This window comes from Carassius gibelio, chromosome B22, assembly GCF_023724105.1.
Source record: "Carassius gibelio isolate Cgi1373 ecotype wild population from Czech Republic chromosome B22, carGib1.2-hapl.c, whole genome shotgun sequence".
Lineage (NCBI taxonomy): Eukaryota > Metazoa > Chordata > Actinopteri > Cypriniformes > Cyprinidae > Carassius > Carassius gibelio.
In genome coordinates, this window is record NC_068417.1 from 15214364 (window position 1) to 15231694 (window position 17331).

The 17331-nt window shown below is 34.7% G+C and overlaps 1 protein-coding gene across 2 annotated transcripts in view; it reads right to left on the reverse strand.

Annotated features, from left to right (window-relative positions):
* LOC127987191 (dentin sialophosphoprotein) overlaps nucleotides 1-17331 on the reverse strand; it is a 221890-nt gene that overhangs the window by 52495 nt on the left and 152064 nt on the right. Inside the window, exon 2 of one of the 2 annotated variants that reach the window (XM_052589441.1) lies at nucleotides 3916-4239. The exons of the other annotated variant lie outside the window; for it this stretch is intronic. Coding sequence (XP_052445401.1) covers nucleotides 3916-4239 — 324 coding nt within the window. The remainder of the gene's footprint in view (nucleotides 1-3915; nucleotides 4240-17331) is intronic. 2 annotated transcript variants of the gene reach the window in all.

The window sequence follows — 17331 nt, forward strand, 5'->3', positions numbered from 1 at the left end:
AGTTTTTTTATTATATTACTTGCGTTGCCTCCTTCTTTCACTATTACACTACTGCATATGTTGCACCAGACATATGTTGCAACTGAGTTTTGTAACGAGAGCCCACACTTTTGAATATTTCACTTTTGCTGCGATGACTGACTGCACGAAAACACACACACCGCACATGTGCTGGATATCACTCGCACGTCGAGCAAATGTCGGCCACATATTTCAATGAAGGGAAATGATTAGCAGCAGCTTCTAATTCGTCATTAACATTGAAGTATACGGAGATAAAACAATGCAAGTATCGATAACAGTATCATTTGCATAGTTCATAAGATAACATTTCATCATAGCACAAAACAAATGCACACAAACGTGTCCTTGCTCTTGATATACAATCAACAATGAACACCTTTGGTTTTAATGAGAAAAAAAAAAATCTAAATGAGGATGGATTAGAACACAGGACCTCAGAAATGCTTGTTAGAAGTCCTACCACTAGGCTATTAAAGTACATTAATTATATTGTATTATTAATATTTGGTGGTATTGATATGTGGTATGGGCCCCAGTGCACTGTCTGTAGTCTGATCTGATCTGTGATATAAGATTTTGACCATATTGCCCATCTAAGTCATTCATCCTTCACTATCAACAGTGTTGCCTGGCCTACTCTGGTTCGAGGTAAAATACGCCCTCCTCATTACCCTACATAAAAAGAAATGTAAAAATAAATGTGGAAATAAATAAAAGTGTAAATAAATGTGGAATTTAATAAAAATACATAAGAAATACAATTATAAATAAATTATTATTTATTTTTACTTTTCTTTTTACATTTATTTATATATTTATTTATATTTGCTTTATATTTGCTTTTTTACTGTTTTTACTGTATTTATTTATTATTTCTAATTATGTCGGCTTTGACATTCCATAGTATCTAATCATAACTTGTCAATAAAGCAATATGAATTGAAGTAAGTATTATTAGCAGTAAAACACACCCTCCTCATTACCCTATGTACAAAGAAATTAAGAAATTTTTTGGAAAAAAATTAATTTAATAAATATTATATATATATATATATATATATATATTACTTTGTACATTTATTTATATATGTATTTATATTTTACTTTTTTTACATTTCTTTGTTCATTTCTTTATTTTTATTTTATTTTTATTATTTCTAATTATGTCAGCTTTGACATTCCATAGGATCTAAGTATATAATGCCTATAAAGCAATGAGAATTGAAGTAAGTGTTATTAACAGAGCTGGTTATTGCACACCCTACTAGCTCTTCAAATAAATTTGCAATTTTTGTTTTATTATTTGTGATTTAGTTTATAAGCTAATTTGTGTTTTATTGTTTTTGAGACCAGCTCATCTGTGAATTTTCATTAGCATGATAAAAAAGGTTTTAAAGTGTTCATTTGCATAACATCCTGACTTGCTGTAACACCAATTGGGATTGGTGAAATAAATTATATTATTATAACTACATAAAAATATGAATGTAGTCAAACACTGAAATTCTTAGGAAATTTCACAAATAATTACAAGGAAGCAAGTAATAGATTGAATTAAATATGACATTTTAACTGAAATTATATTTTTCTTGTAACAAATAACTCCAATAATGTTTGTATTTACAACATATAATTATTTTGCAGTGTAATGGGGTTCTTTTAAATCAATCTGCACAATAAAATCACATATCTTGTTAAATCAACTGTAATACTTACTTCCTATGGAACTAGTGTGAAAACGTTTTATGGTGGTAGTAAAATCACAGCACCAACAGCAACAGCAGCAGCAGCAGCAGCCACACACAGAACAGCAAGAACTATTACAGCTACAGCACCTGAAAACAAACTTGAATCTGAAACAAAGACAAGACAGTCATTATTACTGCCTGGATTTAAAAATACTGACCTACATTTTAAAATTCCTCAAGGTAAAGTGTAATTATACTCACCAACGACTGAAACAATGAAACTTTTCACACTGGCGATGGTGATGCTGCGATGACGACGACGGTGAATGCTGAAGCTGCTGCTCCTGATCTGTAGTGTATATTCTCCAGAGTCTGTGGTTCTGGTGTTTGTGATGGTCAGAGATCCAGTCTGATGATCCAGATGCAGTCTGTCTCTGAATCTCTCATCACACTCAACATCTGTACAGATCTTACTCTGATCTCCAGTGATTTCAGCGATGACAATCTCGTTAAAATACCACCTCATCACATTATATGCTATTCTTCCTACGGCAGGATCCAAAGTGACAGATTCTCCCTCCTTCACTGACTTTGTCACTTCTTCTCGATCAGCAGCAGGAACATCTGAAACACAAACCAACAGATGATTGGAGGATCTTTTGCGGAAGAAAAACATCACACAACTCTTTGCTTTATATCAAACTGTTTTAAAAGTGTAAACTATAAAATCAGCTTTAACAGCAGATGTTTAATATGATCTATGTACTGTATATGAACATGAATGTGTATGTAATATTACAGCTGTGCAATTAATAAAAAAACAAGTGCAGTTATTATATATATTTATTATAACCATCAATGTAGAGACACAAAGTAAACAAGTGATTCCCTGTGCAGCAATGAATCAACATTACTTATTATGATTATGATATAAAGGGAAATCATAATAACAGCAATTAGCATACAGGTAAACAGAATAAAAAGTACTATCAGCTAAAAAATACTATTATTATTATTATTATTATTATTAAACCAATTCAATCAAATATTATTATTTTTTTACTTTCACAGAAATAAATGTCAAAAGGACAAACAACAACAACGTTTTGGAACAGCCAGTTCTTGATAAACAGGTTCGTATATCTTAATAAAGAGTTTATTTATAAATTTCAATATAAATATATCTATAATGCTTCTATTCTTTTATATCCAGTGTAACCTTAATTCTTAACTGTTTTGGTTATTTTTATTCTGGGACTTGTGTCTAAATGACTCACCACAAACAGAAACACTGAAGATCTTGTCACTGCTGCTACTGATGTTGATGATCTGTAGACGATAAAGTCCAGAGTCTGTGGTTGTGATGTCTGTGATGGTCAGAGATCCAGTCTGATGATCCAGCTTCAGTCTGTCTCTGAATCTATCAGTACCTTGAACATCTGTACAGATGAGATCTCCAGTGATTTGAGCGATGCGAGTGTCATTATAAAACCATCTAATTCTGTCATTTTGGTTTGTTTTTACATCAGTGTTTAGAGTTACTGAGTCTCCCTCCATCACACACTCGTCTCTATCCGCACCAGACGCACCTGAAAAGAAATAAACTGATAATACTAAATGACATTTGGGATAGTCGAACAAAAATATACATCAAGAATAGTTTCTATGTAGTTGATAAAGATTGACCCTTAGACCTCTGATGAATATTAGCCCACTGAATGTCTGAGAAAATATTGAGTCTTGTTAATATTTGATAGTTTTGGAAGCCGTTGTTGCATGTATTTAGTCTACCCACACATTTCAACAGCACGACCCATGTTGGTAGCGGAGTATATTTTAACATTCATTCACAAAACACACTAAATTAGTTTTAAAGAAATACACAGAATTAAGAATGTGAAATATATGTACTTTGTAAGATCCACCTTGAGCATCAGAATGTTTTAAAACAAATATTAAATATGAAATAGGGTGAGTCCGTGTCAGAAATAAAAATCTATCTTGGTTTCTGTTTTTTGTTTATTTTTTCATTAGAAAAGAATACTATACAAGAAAGATACTTATCAGATTGCAGAGATTGCTGAAAAAAAAATATTTTATGGTTGTTCATACGGTTTAATAACAGTTTTGTGAACAGCATGTGTTAGTTGTGTTAATTATTTGACATGCATGTGAAGGTGACAGAGACACAATGCATACTTACCAGTGACAGTAACATTGAAGATCTTTTCACTGATGCTGTTGCTGATGATCTGTAGTTGATAAAGTCCAGAGTCTGTGTTTCTGGTGTTCATGATGGTCAGAGATCCAGTCTGATGATCCAGCTTCAGTCTGTCTCTGAGTGTCTCAGGACACTCATCTGTACAGATCTCACTCTGACCTCCATTTATCTGAGCGATGCGAATGTTATTAAAGTACCATTTAATTCTTTGTTGAGAGGTTAATGTCACATCAGTGTTTAAAGTGACCTGATCTCCCTCCACAGGCACAGAAACAGACACTACTTCTTCACCAGCACTGAAAACAGCTGTTGAAGAAATGAACATTAATTATAAATCTGGGATAGTGGGACAAAAATATACATCAGTAAAGTGTTAGGATATGTTTTTAACAGATTCATAATGCCTGGATTATTAGTGTAACAAGCAAATATACAAACATATAAATATCATTGATTTACATATTCACTCTGAATATGAGTCTCAAGGATGATATAGAAAATTTCGTAATGCAAAATAAATAAATAAATAAATAAATAATAATAAAAAAACAACAATTGCGATCATTGCATAATTTCATATTCTCTTCAACCCCTGTTAACTAACAACAGTTTAAACAGCTGGTAAATAATCTAGCTTTCCTCCATATCAGCACTTAATAATACTACTTCATGTTTAAGATTAAAATAGTGCTTTTATTTTCTCATTACCTGTCATTTCAAAATACATGTTGATTGTCCAAGTATTTTGTGGAAAATGTCAATGTGTTTGGTTTTGCATGACACCGAGACATTCAGTAAAGCCTATTTTAAAGAGATAAAAAAAACTATCCCCTTAGTTTCGTGAAACAAAAGTAAGCTATTTATGTACAAGATATCCAACCTGATGCTATCAAATTGGATATCTTGCACATAAATAGCTTACTTCTTTCCTGTAAATAACTAGAAAAAAATATATATATATTGTATTGTAATAACAGTAAAACTATAAGAATAGACTAGTGAAGCAGGAAGTAAAACTATTTGTGCAGTGCTCAATTTTGCAATACATTGAAATAAAATATAAGAAATACCATGTGACAGTAAAGAGTAGCATAATGAGCAGTTTTGTACATCTAAAAAATAACTGTAAATGGATGAAACGTGAGCAGATGAGACTCACATGAAATCATTCAGGAGAGAAGCCAGTCAGTGGAGTTTGTGGAAAACCCCTTAACAATGTTTGAGTGTTGTTGTCTTTTACTGCATATGATAATGCATATTTCTTCATTGAGATTTAAAAAAGAAATGTGTAAAAATCTCAACCTCATGAACCAAATCTTGTGTCTTGTTTCTGTCTTGTGTCTTTAGTTAAGTGTTGGCTTTAATGATAATCAAACAACAAAAGACGAGGAGAAAATCACTCCCTGCTCTTGACGAGCATTTGTAGCTTTTATAAGAATTCATATTGTGAAAATTGTGCCCTACAATCCTATTCACATCTATGCAACCTATAAATAAATTACTATTAGCACAAAATTGTTTACAAGGACACATATTTCTTAATTTATCTAGTCACTTGATTCTGCTCTCAAAAAGGACCAGATTTATGTATTTAAATTTAAAATGAACAAAATGTTCTTACGGTGGAGCTACCCTTACGAAAATTAACCATGATTTTACTACAAATAGATCGCCCCCTCAAGGACATCCCGCGCATGCTCTTCGCCCAAACAAGAGACGCAAAGACTGTGTGTGTCATCAGGTGTCAAATAACGCCGACATGGATGCACGCACTGTTTAAACTCCTTGCTAGTGGATGCCATGATCGCCCTTACTGTGGTCGTTTCTCAGATGCACGCTTCAAACAAAACAGTCATTGAAGACGAAGAAGATAAATGACATGCGCTCCGGTCGCTTATTTATAGTTGCACAGGTAGTGACGTCAGAGGTTTTCGCCGGCCAACGCATTGGTATTTTTTCAAAGTATGCTTCAGACACGGGTCACGACGAGGTGTTCCCCAAAGCGACCCCTAAGAGGACGCAGTTTGAAGTTCCCTCGAAAGGGAACCATGGTTACTATTGTTAAACCATGGTTTTGCTACATTAACCATAGTTTAAGATAGGGGTGTGCACGGATAGTCAAACATTTGAATATTCGTTCTGCTCTAATTATTCGATAAATAAAAATAATATTAGAATTTCGCAAAAAAAAAAAAAAAAAAGGTCACTTTCTGTGATCCTCTCCATGAAGACGCGGAAATTTCAGCAAAGGATAAATGGATTTGCAGCACAAAAAAACTACTACTAAATTTATTTCAAAATGGCAATCCATATACAGCTATGATCAGCTGTTCCTTCATCTTGGCTGAGCTTTCAACGTTGTTACAGGAAAGGATGAAGCTGAATGTTTAGTTCTTCTCACATGACCCGCGGTGCGCTTGCAGCATTCTGAAAAGTTGAGATGTTTTTAACTCGATGCGGTGCGGACGCGCCTGGAAAAAACGAGCATGTCGCACTGCGTCGCTTCCATTATGAGCGCGCACACCGCGCGCCTACATTGGAAATAACGAACTTGAGCATGCAAAAGACGTGATATGTGAACGGCCCCTAAGAACTAAGAAAGAAGATCCCATTCAGTGGTGAAACTAAAACACGAAGTGCTTCACAGAACGTATTCGCTTAGCACACGTTATTTGTGAGTCCCGACAACGTCTGTACCGTCAGAGCGCGTTTTCTCCGTGGCTGACTTATTGTTAACAGACTAAAGAGCCAACTTTCCCCCAATCATGTTTACATGCCCGTATTTTTTAACAAGAACATGTAAAACAAAAGAAAATAATATTTACTAACAGTTTCAAAGTTAAGTGTAGGCTACGTTCTACAATAGCCTAATTGCTGCATGCTGCTTTACGTTTTTTCTTTCTTAACTTTTTTTTTTGCTTTTAATCTGTTCTTTTGTTTGTTTGCACGCATTGCTAAAGGTTTTCAGCTACAAAACATGATGTGTATTGTTCAAGCTTATTGTGTGTAAGCTTGTTCAAAATGACGGAAACAATAAATGTTGCTGAAAAATAACGTCTGTCTCATTAAACTTAATTTAAATCAACGAATATTCAAATATTCTTTTTTTGTGACCTCAAATATTCGAATGTGATATTTGCGGAAAACGTCCATCCCTAGTTTAAGATTAGCTTCCGCCATGTGTTTGAGTGTGTATATTAGTTGACCTTACCATTTGCGTGTGGAGCATATATGGCACTAAATACATTTCTCAGGTATGGTCACACAGTCTAGGGGCTCCTGACCACTTTAATCTGACCCTGCTTCTCACAGACAGAAGTGTGCACCCCTGCCCTCCCTGACATGATATCAGCGGCATATTAACAGAAAATGTTTATATTACTTTTTGAAATAGTGTGCTTATAATGTATACAATTGCACTTATACAAACTATTGTATGGCCCAAGTAATATATAGAAGTAACTGGACCAAGATCACAACTAAACCAAACACTTTCGAACACAATAGTGACTTCAAATGAATCAAGTATCAAGGAGGATCTGTGAACGTCTATATCGGACGTAAAGAAGACATAAAAAACATTTTTAAAAAAGACTTCATAAAAACATTCTGTCTCCTCAGTGGACGTCTTTTCAACGTCTGCAATGACATAAAAAGACGTCCACTGGACGTAACTTTGCCCAGTGGATTAGGTTGATGTTAAAATACGCAATATAGTAATTTTCACGTAATAGTTCCTTTAAAAACAAACAAAAATGTTAAATACATGTGACTTCATGCCACAAGACTGCTAACGTATGAAGGTATAATTAACACTGGATTTATTTAACATGCATTATGTATCATGTGTTGAGTTCAGTCTAAACTGCATTGAGTAAAGAAGTTAATATACAAGACTTCGTATGTCCTTGTGCTTTGGACACAAACTTTCAATACTAATAAAAAAAGTTATTTGACCCATGTTATGGTCTTTTATTTATTTAGACTATTTGAATAATATAAAGTCGTGGCCTAGTGGTTAGAGAGTTTGACTCCTAACCCTAGGGTTGTGGGTTCGAAACTTGGGCCGGTAATACCACGACTTAGGTGTCCTTGAGCAAGGCACTGAACCCCCAATTGCTCCCAGGGCACCGCAGCATAAATGATGAACACTGCTCCAGGAGTGTGATCATGGTGTGTGTGTGTGTACTTTGGTTGGGTTAAATGTAGAGCATTAATTCTAAGTAAGTATAATTCATGTCACTTTTTTTCACTTTAAAATTATGTATACTTATTATAGATAATAGGCCTTTTTTTTTTTTTTTTTTTTACAGTGAATGTGTGTTATATATATGTTTTTATTCTTATAATAGTTAGGGTTGCCACTTTCAATACAGAAAAATAAGGGACACCTGGGGGGGGGGGGCATCCCTCTGGGCCACGATGACCACAGGTCCAATGACGTGCCAGTGATGGTAAATCACAACTTAAAATATGTTTTCATAAAAAATACCACAAGGTTAAACACAACCTCAGCTATAACTTATAACCATGTGGTACACCTGCGTTAACTCTGCGCTAGTTTAACGACATAATAAATAACCGATCTACAAACATTTCTAAATTCATATATAAAACACAATTTCTTTATTATTATTATTGGTACGTTTTTTTTTTTTTTTAATATTATTTCTATTATTAACTACTATTATTGTAACTATTTTATATAGTCTATTGTTAATTCTACAGTAGCATATTGAATAATGCAATCATTTAAATTAGTTAAGTTGTTCATTTGCTTCACATAGGCACTATATTTTTATTATTAAATATATCCCTCTTATTAAAATAATGCTTTGTCTGACTGTACACCTTAACCATAATAAACAAATCAGTAACTCTTTAAAATAAGGTTCATTAGTTAACTACAATAATTGACATTAACTAATAATGAACTGCACTTATACAGCAATTGTTAATGTTTGATCATGTTAATTTCCACATTTAATAATACTTTATTAAAATCTTGTTAATATTAGTTAATGAACCGTGAACTAACATGAACAAACAATGAACAGCTTTATTTCTATTAACTAACCTTATCAAAGATTAATAAATACTGTAACAAATGTATTACTTACTCATTGTTAGTTCATGTTAGTTAAAACATTAATGTTTAATAAATTAACCTTATTGCAAAATGTTACCAACAAATCATACCATATCATGATTCATTAACATTTTTAACATTATTTCTTAACAAATAGTCAACCTATGAAATATTATGTAATCAATCAGAAAAAGATTGAGGTGATAAACAAAAAACCTGGAAAAAAAGTGCCTCAGGTGGGATAATTTGTATGGGATGCATTGAAGACAAAATACTCACTGTTAAAAATTGCTGTAGTTTTTACAGTAAATATTTACAATAGACTACTGTGTTTTTAATTTTACAGCATTACTGTATTTTGCCATGTGGGAGCATTCATAATTGCTGTGAATTTTAGAGGTCCAATAAGATACTGTGTGTGTTTTTTTTAAGGTAGATCACTGTTATTGCAAGTTCCTATGACTTCTGCAGTAAATGCTTTCTTAAGAAGAAGAAAAAAACTGTTGCAAATGTTTTCGTCATCTTTAGTGGACATCTTGGGAGTTGGGACTTTCTATTGTTTGGTTTTTATGTTTATTTAAATTTTGTATAAATTAAAAAAAAATATATATATATATATATATATAAATTATAAAAGCAAACAACTTGATCCCATAGACAGTAAAAGAAGCTTGATCCATATTCCATTCCAGTTGGTGGCGATAATGCACCAATAAGTTAGGTTGCCAACCGCCAATAAACACCAAAAAAGAAGAAGCTGGGACTTTCCACCATGCGCTTGCATCATCATCATCATCACCAGCACTAAATTTTGGCGCTCAGCCGCTCACCTCGTGCTCTACGGTTACCGGAGGGGGAGGATCTCTAATGAGAGCGAGTCCAGGTGTGTTACATCTACAATATGGAATCCTTTTACATCCACGTTGCAAAATTGATAATCTAGATTATTTGTCCAATTTTATGATGGTTTTGCTTGATGAGTCGTCACAGATTAACGATTAGCTCAGCTGTCTTCGCCATCAAAGTGTGGCCTGGCTGTTATTTTACTATAAAAATTTTGATAACCGCTCGGTATAAAATTCTTTTACATTGTTGTATTACACATGTAAGCTTTTAAACGTTTTAAGCTTTATACTTGATTGTGTAGGTTTTATGCAGTTAAATAGTGTTTAACTTGATTGCCAAGCCATTAATGTTCGTTTGCAGTGCACATGCTTTATTGCTGTGCATTTGTTAGCTTGTGAAGTTTATATTTTTTTTAAAGTTGAAATTTTTTATCTGTCACTTTTGTAATAATGAGAGCGGTATAATCCGGAGTTTTGTGCAGCATGTGAAATTGCATAGAAATTAGCATAAATCTGGTTTTAGATGTGCTGTACCTGATTGCCCACATATTTTCACTAAGTTTTCTTCATTGAAGTCCCACATATACAGAAATCACAGGGAACATCCCCAGTCTGCTGCTAAAGAGCATCAGGTACAGATGTGTGCTAAAAATATTTAAATGCCATGTAGACTTTTGTGAAGTACAATGTGGGACCCTAACACAGCTATTGTCTCATTTATAGAGCCATATTGAGTCAGGTCTGGAGATCCGGTGCCCATTTGGTTGCAACAGGACATTTAAGGTTAGATCTACATTTGCATCACCTGTATTACGGACACATGAAAAATGTGCTCTGTAAACCATCTGATAGAGCCTGCTATGACCATGAAAACCACAGTTTCAGATGTCATGAGTGAGAGATCAGAAGTTGCAGATCAAAATCTTTCTGAAGTTGTGGATGAATCTCTTTTTCTTAGAAATTTAACCCCATCCCATTCAAGGCATTGTTGAATAATTTCAAAACATCCATGACATTGGGCAGTAATATTTTCTTAGCAAACTGAGAGAAAAGCTTGCTTTGCTTGAAAGTGACGTGACATTCAGCCAAGTATGGTGACCCATACTCCGCATTTAACCCATCCAAAGTGCACACACACAGAGCAGTGAACACACACACTGTGAACACACACCCGGAGCAGTGTTCATCATTTATGCTGCAGCGCCCGGGGAGCAGTTGGGGGTTCAGTACCTTGCTCAAGGGCACCTAAGTCGTGGCATTGAAGGTGGAGAGAGAACTTTACATGCACTCCACCCACCCACAATTCCTGCCGGCCCAAGACTCAAACTCACAACCTTTCGATTGCGAGTCCGACTCTCTAACCATTAGGCCATGACTTCCTGAATTACCAGAGGAAAGGATTAATTTATATGGTTTAAAATATTGATATTTTTCTTAAACCAATGCATCGCTTCTCTTCAGAAGGCCTGAGCCATGTGGAGTACTTTTATGATCGATGGATGCACTTTTTGGGCTTTCAAAATCTTGCCTGTCATTCACTTCATAAAAAAAAAAAAAAATGTCCTAGCTCTTATGTAAATCCGATTGTATTTGTCTGAAAGAAGAAAGTAATTTACTCCTAGGATAGCGCGAGTAAATCATGGTAATTTTCACTTCATTTAATTCTTTTCAGACTATCCCTTTAACATGAGCTATACAACACTTATTAATCTATGCCCTGCCATATTCTTATTTTATTTTTTATAGGTGAATCCATGACCCTAAACAAGTGGATGTTGTCCTGGGCCCATTTTCAGAGGCATTTGTTGAGGGCCTGGCAGCATTGTTTGCGACCTATTACAAGTTAAATCTTGCTTATCAGGATGACGCTGCATGCACATTGGAATTTATTCAGAGGTATTTCAGAGCATAAAATCTTACTCAATTTGTTACTTTCACTTTTTTTTTTTTTTTTTTGGTTTTCAATTTAGGATAGGTTATCTGAATTAGATATTTTATGGAAAAGTTTTCAAATGAACAACAAAAAATTGCTAACCACATACTGAATAGAGAATTATTCTATTCACTGTATGTTACTAAAAAGTGCAAGGTGCATCTGGATTAAAAACTAGACGAGCACAAGCAGATACTTGAAGTTGCTTTTCTTCAGTACTTCCATTCCAGCAAACATTCACTCTTTTTTCGTTGTAGACTATTTAGGAATAATCACCTGGATTCAATTAGCAAAAGTAGAATGCCAAGAGTATAGCAGTTAAGTATAGCATAACTGTAACAAAGAATCTATTATACATATGCAAATAATTCATATGCTACAAACAATGCAAAAACCATATAGAAAATAAAATAAATTATTATAATGACTAAAATAACAATGAAAGATAATAAAATAATAATTCTATAATGTCCCATATTGTCCCAACGTTTTTGGAGCATGTTGCACAAGTTAGTCAGTGAAATATGTTCTTTTGAACTTTTTTCTTTTTTTTTCAGTTAAGTTGAAAGAGTATTGACATCACAGATTCTTGATTTTATTGCATTTTACAACATGTGGTTGCACTTCCAATACAGTACAAGTACCTTATCTTAAATCTATTGAGATCATTTAACAGATGTACAGGTCCTTCTAAAAAAAAAAATAGCATATTGTGATAAAAGTTCATTTTCCATAATGTAACGATAAAAATTAAACTTTCATATATTTTAGATTCATTGCACACCAACTGAAATATTTCAGGTCTTTTATTGTTTTAATATTGATCATTTTGGCATACAGCTCATGAAAACCCAAAATTCCTATCTCAAAAAAATAGCATATCATGAAAAGGTTCTCTAAAGGAGCTATTAACCTAATCATCTGAATCAACTAATTAACTCTAAACGCCTGCAAAAGATTCCTGAGGCTTTTAAAAACTCCCAGCCTGGTTCATTACTCAAAACCGCAATCATGGGTAAGACTGCCGACCTGACTGCTGTCCAGAAGGCCATCATTGACACCCTCAAGCGAGAGGGTAAGACGCAGAAAGAAATTTCTGAACGAATAGGCTGTTCCCAGAGTGCTGTATCAAGGCACCTCAGTTGGAAGTCTGTGGGAAGGAAAAAGTGTGGCAAAAAACATTGCAAAATGAGAAAAGGTGACCGGACCCTGAGGAAGATTGTGGAGAAGGACCGATTCCAGACCTTGGGGGACCTGCGGAAGCAGTGGACTGAGTCTGGAGTAGAAACATCCAGAGCCACCGTGCACAGGCGTCTGCAGGAAATGGGCTACAGAGAAGCAGCACTGGACTGTTGCTCAGTGGTCCAAAGTACTTTTTTCAGATGAAAGCAAATTTTTCATGTCATTCGGAAATCAAGGTGCCAGAGTCTGGAGGAAGACTGGGGAGAAGGAAATGCCAAAATACCTGAAGTCCAATGTCATGTACCCACAGTCAGTGATGGTCTGGGGTGCCATGTCAGCTGCTGGTGTTGGTCCACTGTGTTTTATCAAGGGCAGGGTCAATGCAGCTAGCTATCAGGAGATTTTGGAGCACTTCATGCTTCCATCTGCTGAAAAGCTTAATGGAGATGAAGATTTCGTTTTTCTGCACGACCTGACACCTGCTCACAGTGCCAAAACCACTGGTAAATGGTTTACTGACCACGGTATTACTGTGCTTAATTGGCCTGCCAACTCTCCTGACCTGAACCCCATAGAGAATCTGTGAGATGTTGTAAAGAGAAAGTTGAGAGACGCAAGGCCCAACACTCTGGATGAGCTTAAGGCCACTTTTGAAGCATCCTGGGCCTCCATAACACCTCAGCAGTGCCACAGGCTGATTCCCTCCATGCCACGCAGTCATTTCTGCAAAAGGATTCCCGACCAAGTATTGAGTGCATAACTGAACATAATTATTTGAAGGTTGACTTGTTTTGTATTAAAAACACTTTTCTTTTATTGGTTGGATGATTTATGCTAATTTATTGAGATGGGAATTTTGGGTTTTCATGAGCTGTATGCCAAAATGATCAGTATTAAAACAATAAAAGACCTGAAATATTTCAGTTGGTGTGCAATGAATCTAAAATATATGAAAGTTTAATTTTTATCATTACATTATGGAAAATAATGAACTTTTCTCACAATATGGTAATTTTTTGAGAAGGACCTGTATAATCACTGCAGTCTTCCTGTAGACAATGCACTAGATGCAGTGCATTGCAGTGTGCAATGATTTACATGTTCTATAGCCAAATTTTTTTGAAATGTGATTTTAAATCTGTATAATATAATCTGTACATTTTGTTTATTGTGAACATGGAAGGCAAAATATTTTTAAATTAATTTCTGATCAGATTAAATGACCCTAACTCTTTATTGAAATTAAATATAATTTGAATTGTCGGAGTAATTTTGTATTTTATTTTTAAGTTTATAATGTTTTTGATAATTAGATGGTGTGTTTTGTTTGTTTTCCACAGAGGACTTGTAGGCATCAACCCCGGAAACTGGATCAAAAGATGCTGCTGGAAAGTGAGACAAGAAAATGCATGGAATGAACCCACATGTATGCACACTGTTGCGTAAACGAATGGACTTTGAATGGCTTGTACATCGAATGATTCGTTCGTGAACCGGATATCACAAACTGCTTTTTGAACTCTCTCTCACAACAGACATGGAATAGAAGACATGTCAAGTCGTAGTTTTTGCTATTTTTGGACCAAAATGTATTTTCGATGCTTCAACAAATTCTAAGGACCCTCTGATGTCACATGGACTACTTGGATGATGTTTTTCTTACCTTTCTGGACATGGACAGTAGACCGTACACACAGCTTCAATGGAGGGACAGAGAGCTCTTGGACTAAATCTAAAATATCTTAAACTGTGTTCAGAAGATAAACGGAGGTCTCAAGGGTTTGGAACGACATGGGTGAGTTATTAATGACATAATTTGCTATTTGGGTGAACTATCAATAAATAGCCATTATTGCACAATAAATTTGTTATATTAATGAACCAAAGCTAAAGCCTTGCATTTAATGTGCAATCACCTTTTTTTTATTATTATTGTTTCACTAAATATATTTTGGAATCTGGTTGTGTTAACCATTACAATAAATTTATGTAAATCAACCTGTTATTGTGAGTTTTATTTGACAAAAATGCTTTAACTTGCAGCAAACAAATAGTGAATTGAATTCCACATCAAATGCTCTAATTTACTCTAAAATGTATAGCAGTACATGTAAGTTCATTGTTGCTTTTGTAATTTCACTTGCATTCATAAACATTATTTTGACTTTAATTTTAGTTACAGCTGTAAAAAATGTACAGCATATATACATGTATATAAGGCAGTGTGCTGTGTTTTTTACAGTGCAATTGTAGTTAATGATTTACAGTACTCTTGGAAATTTTACAATCTTGCTGGCAACCAAAGTTGCCAGTAAGTTACTGTAAATTTTACAGTACATTTGTAGTTAATGATTTACAGTACTCTTGTAAATTTTACAATCTTGCTGGCAACCAAAGTTGCCAGTAAGTTACTGTAAATTTTACAGTCAATTTTTTACAGTGTAAATACATATTGATTCAACGCGTATTGATACAATTGTGGGACGCGCGATTTTATTCTCAAATACGGGACGATTCCATATTTTAAGGGTATGGGTGGCAACCCTAATAATAGTATCAAAGGGTTTTCTGAAAAATATAATTGCAAATTTTGGTACAATTTAAATGAATTAATAAAAAAATGAATTAAAAAAATTAATTAGGATTGTTTAAAGCAGTGGTTCTCAGTTTCAGGTCAGCTCTAGTGGTTACACAGGATAATTATTTACGTTACCTGTATGTAAGCACAGTCCAGTGTTAATGTTCAAACGGTGTATTTACAATGTTAAAGTGGCTGACAACAATAAATATTCTTATTAGGAATAAAACTGCCTCAGTTTTAAATGTACTCATTATTCTCAATAAAACTTTTGTAGATGTGTAACAGAAATAAAGTAAGTCTGGTTAGTAATAAGTGAAGCTGGTAATGCAGTTTGTGGAGTTGTTTAATCCTCCTCTGCTGAGATCGAGTGATTTAATGTCTTCTTTTATCTTCAGTTGATTTAATTTAAGGTTGTGGCTAAAGTCAGTTGTAGTTCTTGTGTTTCTGCTTGTCTCTTTTCCTGTTCTTTTCTTTCCTTCAGTGATTCTGCTTGTTAACAGGCTTATTAAGGCTGAAAATACTTCATTTGTAATATAGACAGATTTTGTGGCTCAGATAGGCCATCATTCCACGCTGCATGTTGCTATGTGGGTCAACGATGGAGTTTCGGTTCCTTGCCGCTGCCGCCTCTGGCTTGCTTAGTTGGGGACACTTCATCTACAGCGATATCATTGATTTGATTGCAAATAAATGCACAGACACTATTTAAACTGAACAGAGATGACATCATTGAATTAAATGATGAACTGCCTTTAACTGTTATTTTGCATTATTGACACACTGTTTTCCTTATTTATGTTGTTCAGTTGCTTTGACGCAATGTTTTGGTTTAAAAGCGCTTTAAATAAAGGTGACTTGACGGCGTCAGAAAGGACCTAGAGCTGGGACTCTTTCAAGGATCACCCGAAGCACAACCACACTATATGCACGAGGCTGTTGAGTCTAACATTTTAGAGTCCCGTTCCGTAGAAATCAGATTCTGCATTCCACAAGGTTTAAAAAGACACTGCCCACACCCTAATCTGTCCTAATCTTCCCTCCCATGACAGCGTCCCTGGTTGAATGTTCCCTTTTCAAACGGTTCAGCAAATTTTCACTGCACAAATTTACACAGATCTTGTAATGAGAGTGTACCATCATAAAAGATTAACTGGTTTCAGTCATAAAGGTACAAGGGTTTGTAAAAAAAAAAAAAAATGCATTTATATGCAAAAATATTCCAAATTATTTGACAAAAACCTTTAAATATTAATGAATTTGAATTGTTATTCTACATGTTTTAACAAGACGTCCATGCATCCTCTGCAGAACGACCATAATTCACTCGTGATGAATGTACTAAGACGGTGAAACAGCGTCGCGATTTCAATGGCAAATTAACGTCGTGATTTCAAAGTTGATCATTTGCAAAATCGAAAGGTAATTCAACGTTGATTTAACCCTGGTACCGGAGGTTGTTTCAACGATGAATCAACGTTGAAATGCCGGCTGGACCCAAACCTTCCGTCCCACAAGAGCCAGCCTTTAAAAACAGCGAACAAAATAAGATACTTTATATCGACCCTACTGTTAAATACTCATAATAAGTGACATTGCTCTTTACAATAGCGACGGAATTGAACCATGTTTCTGCATTAATCCGGAAATTTCCGGACGCTATAGGCCGAGAGTAGGCCTTGAGGAACGGGACCACGGACGGACAAACATACAGAAAACAGAAGCTTAAATGGGGTCATGTCTATCACCGTGTAATCTGAAACACTCAGCA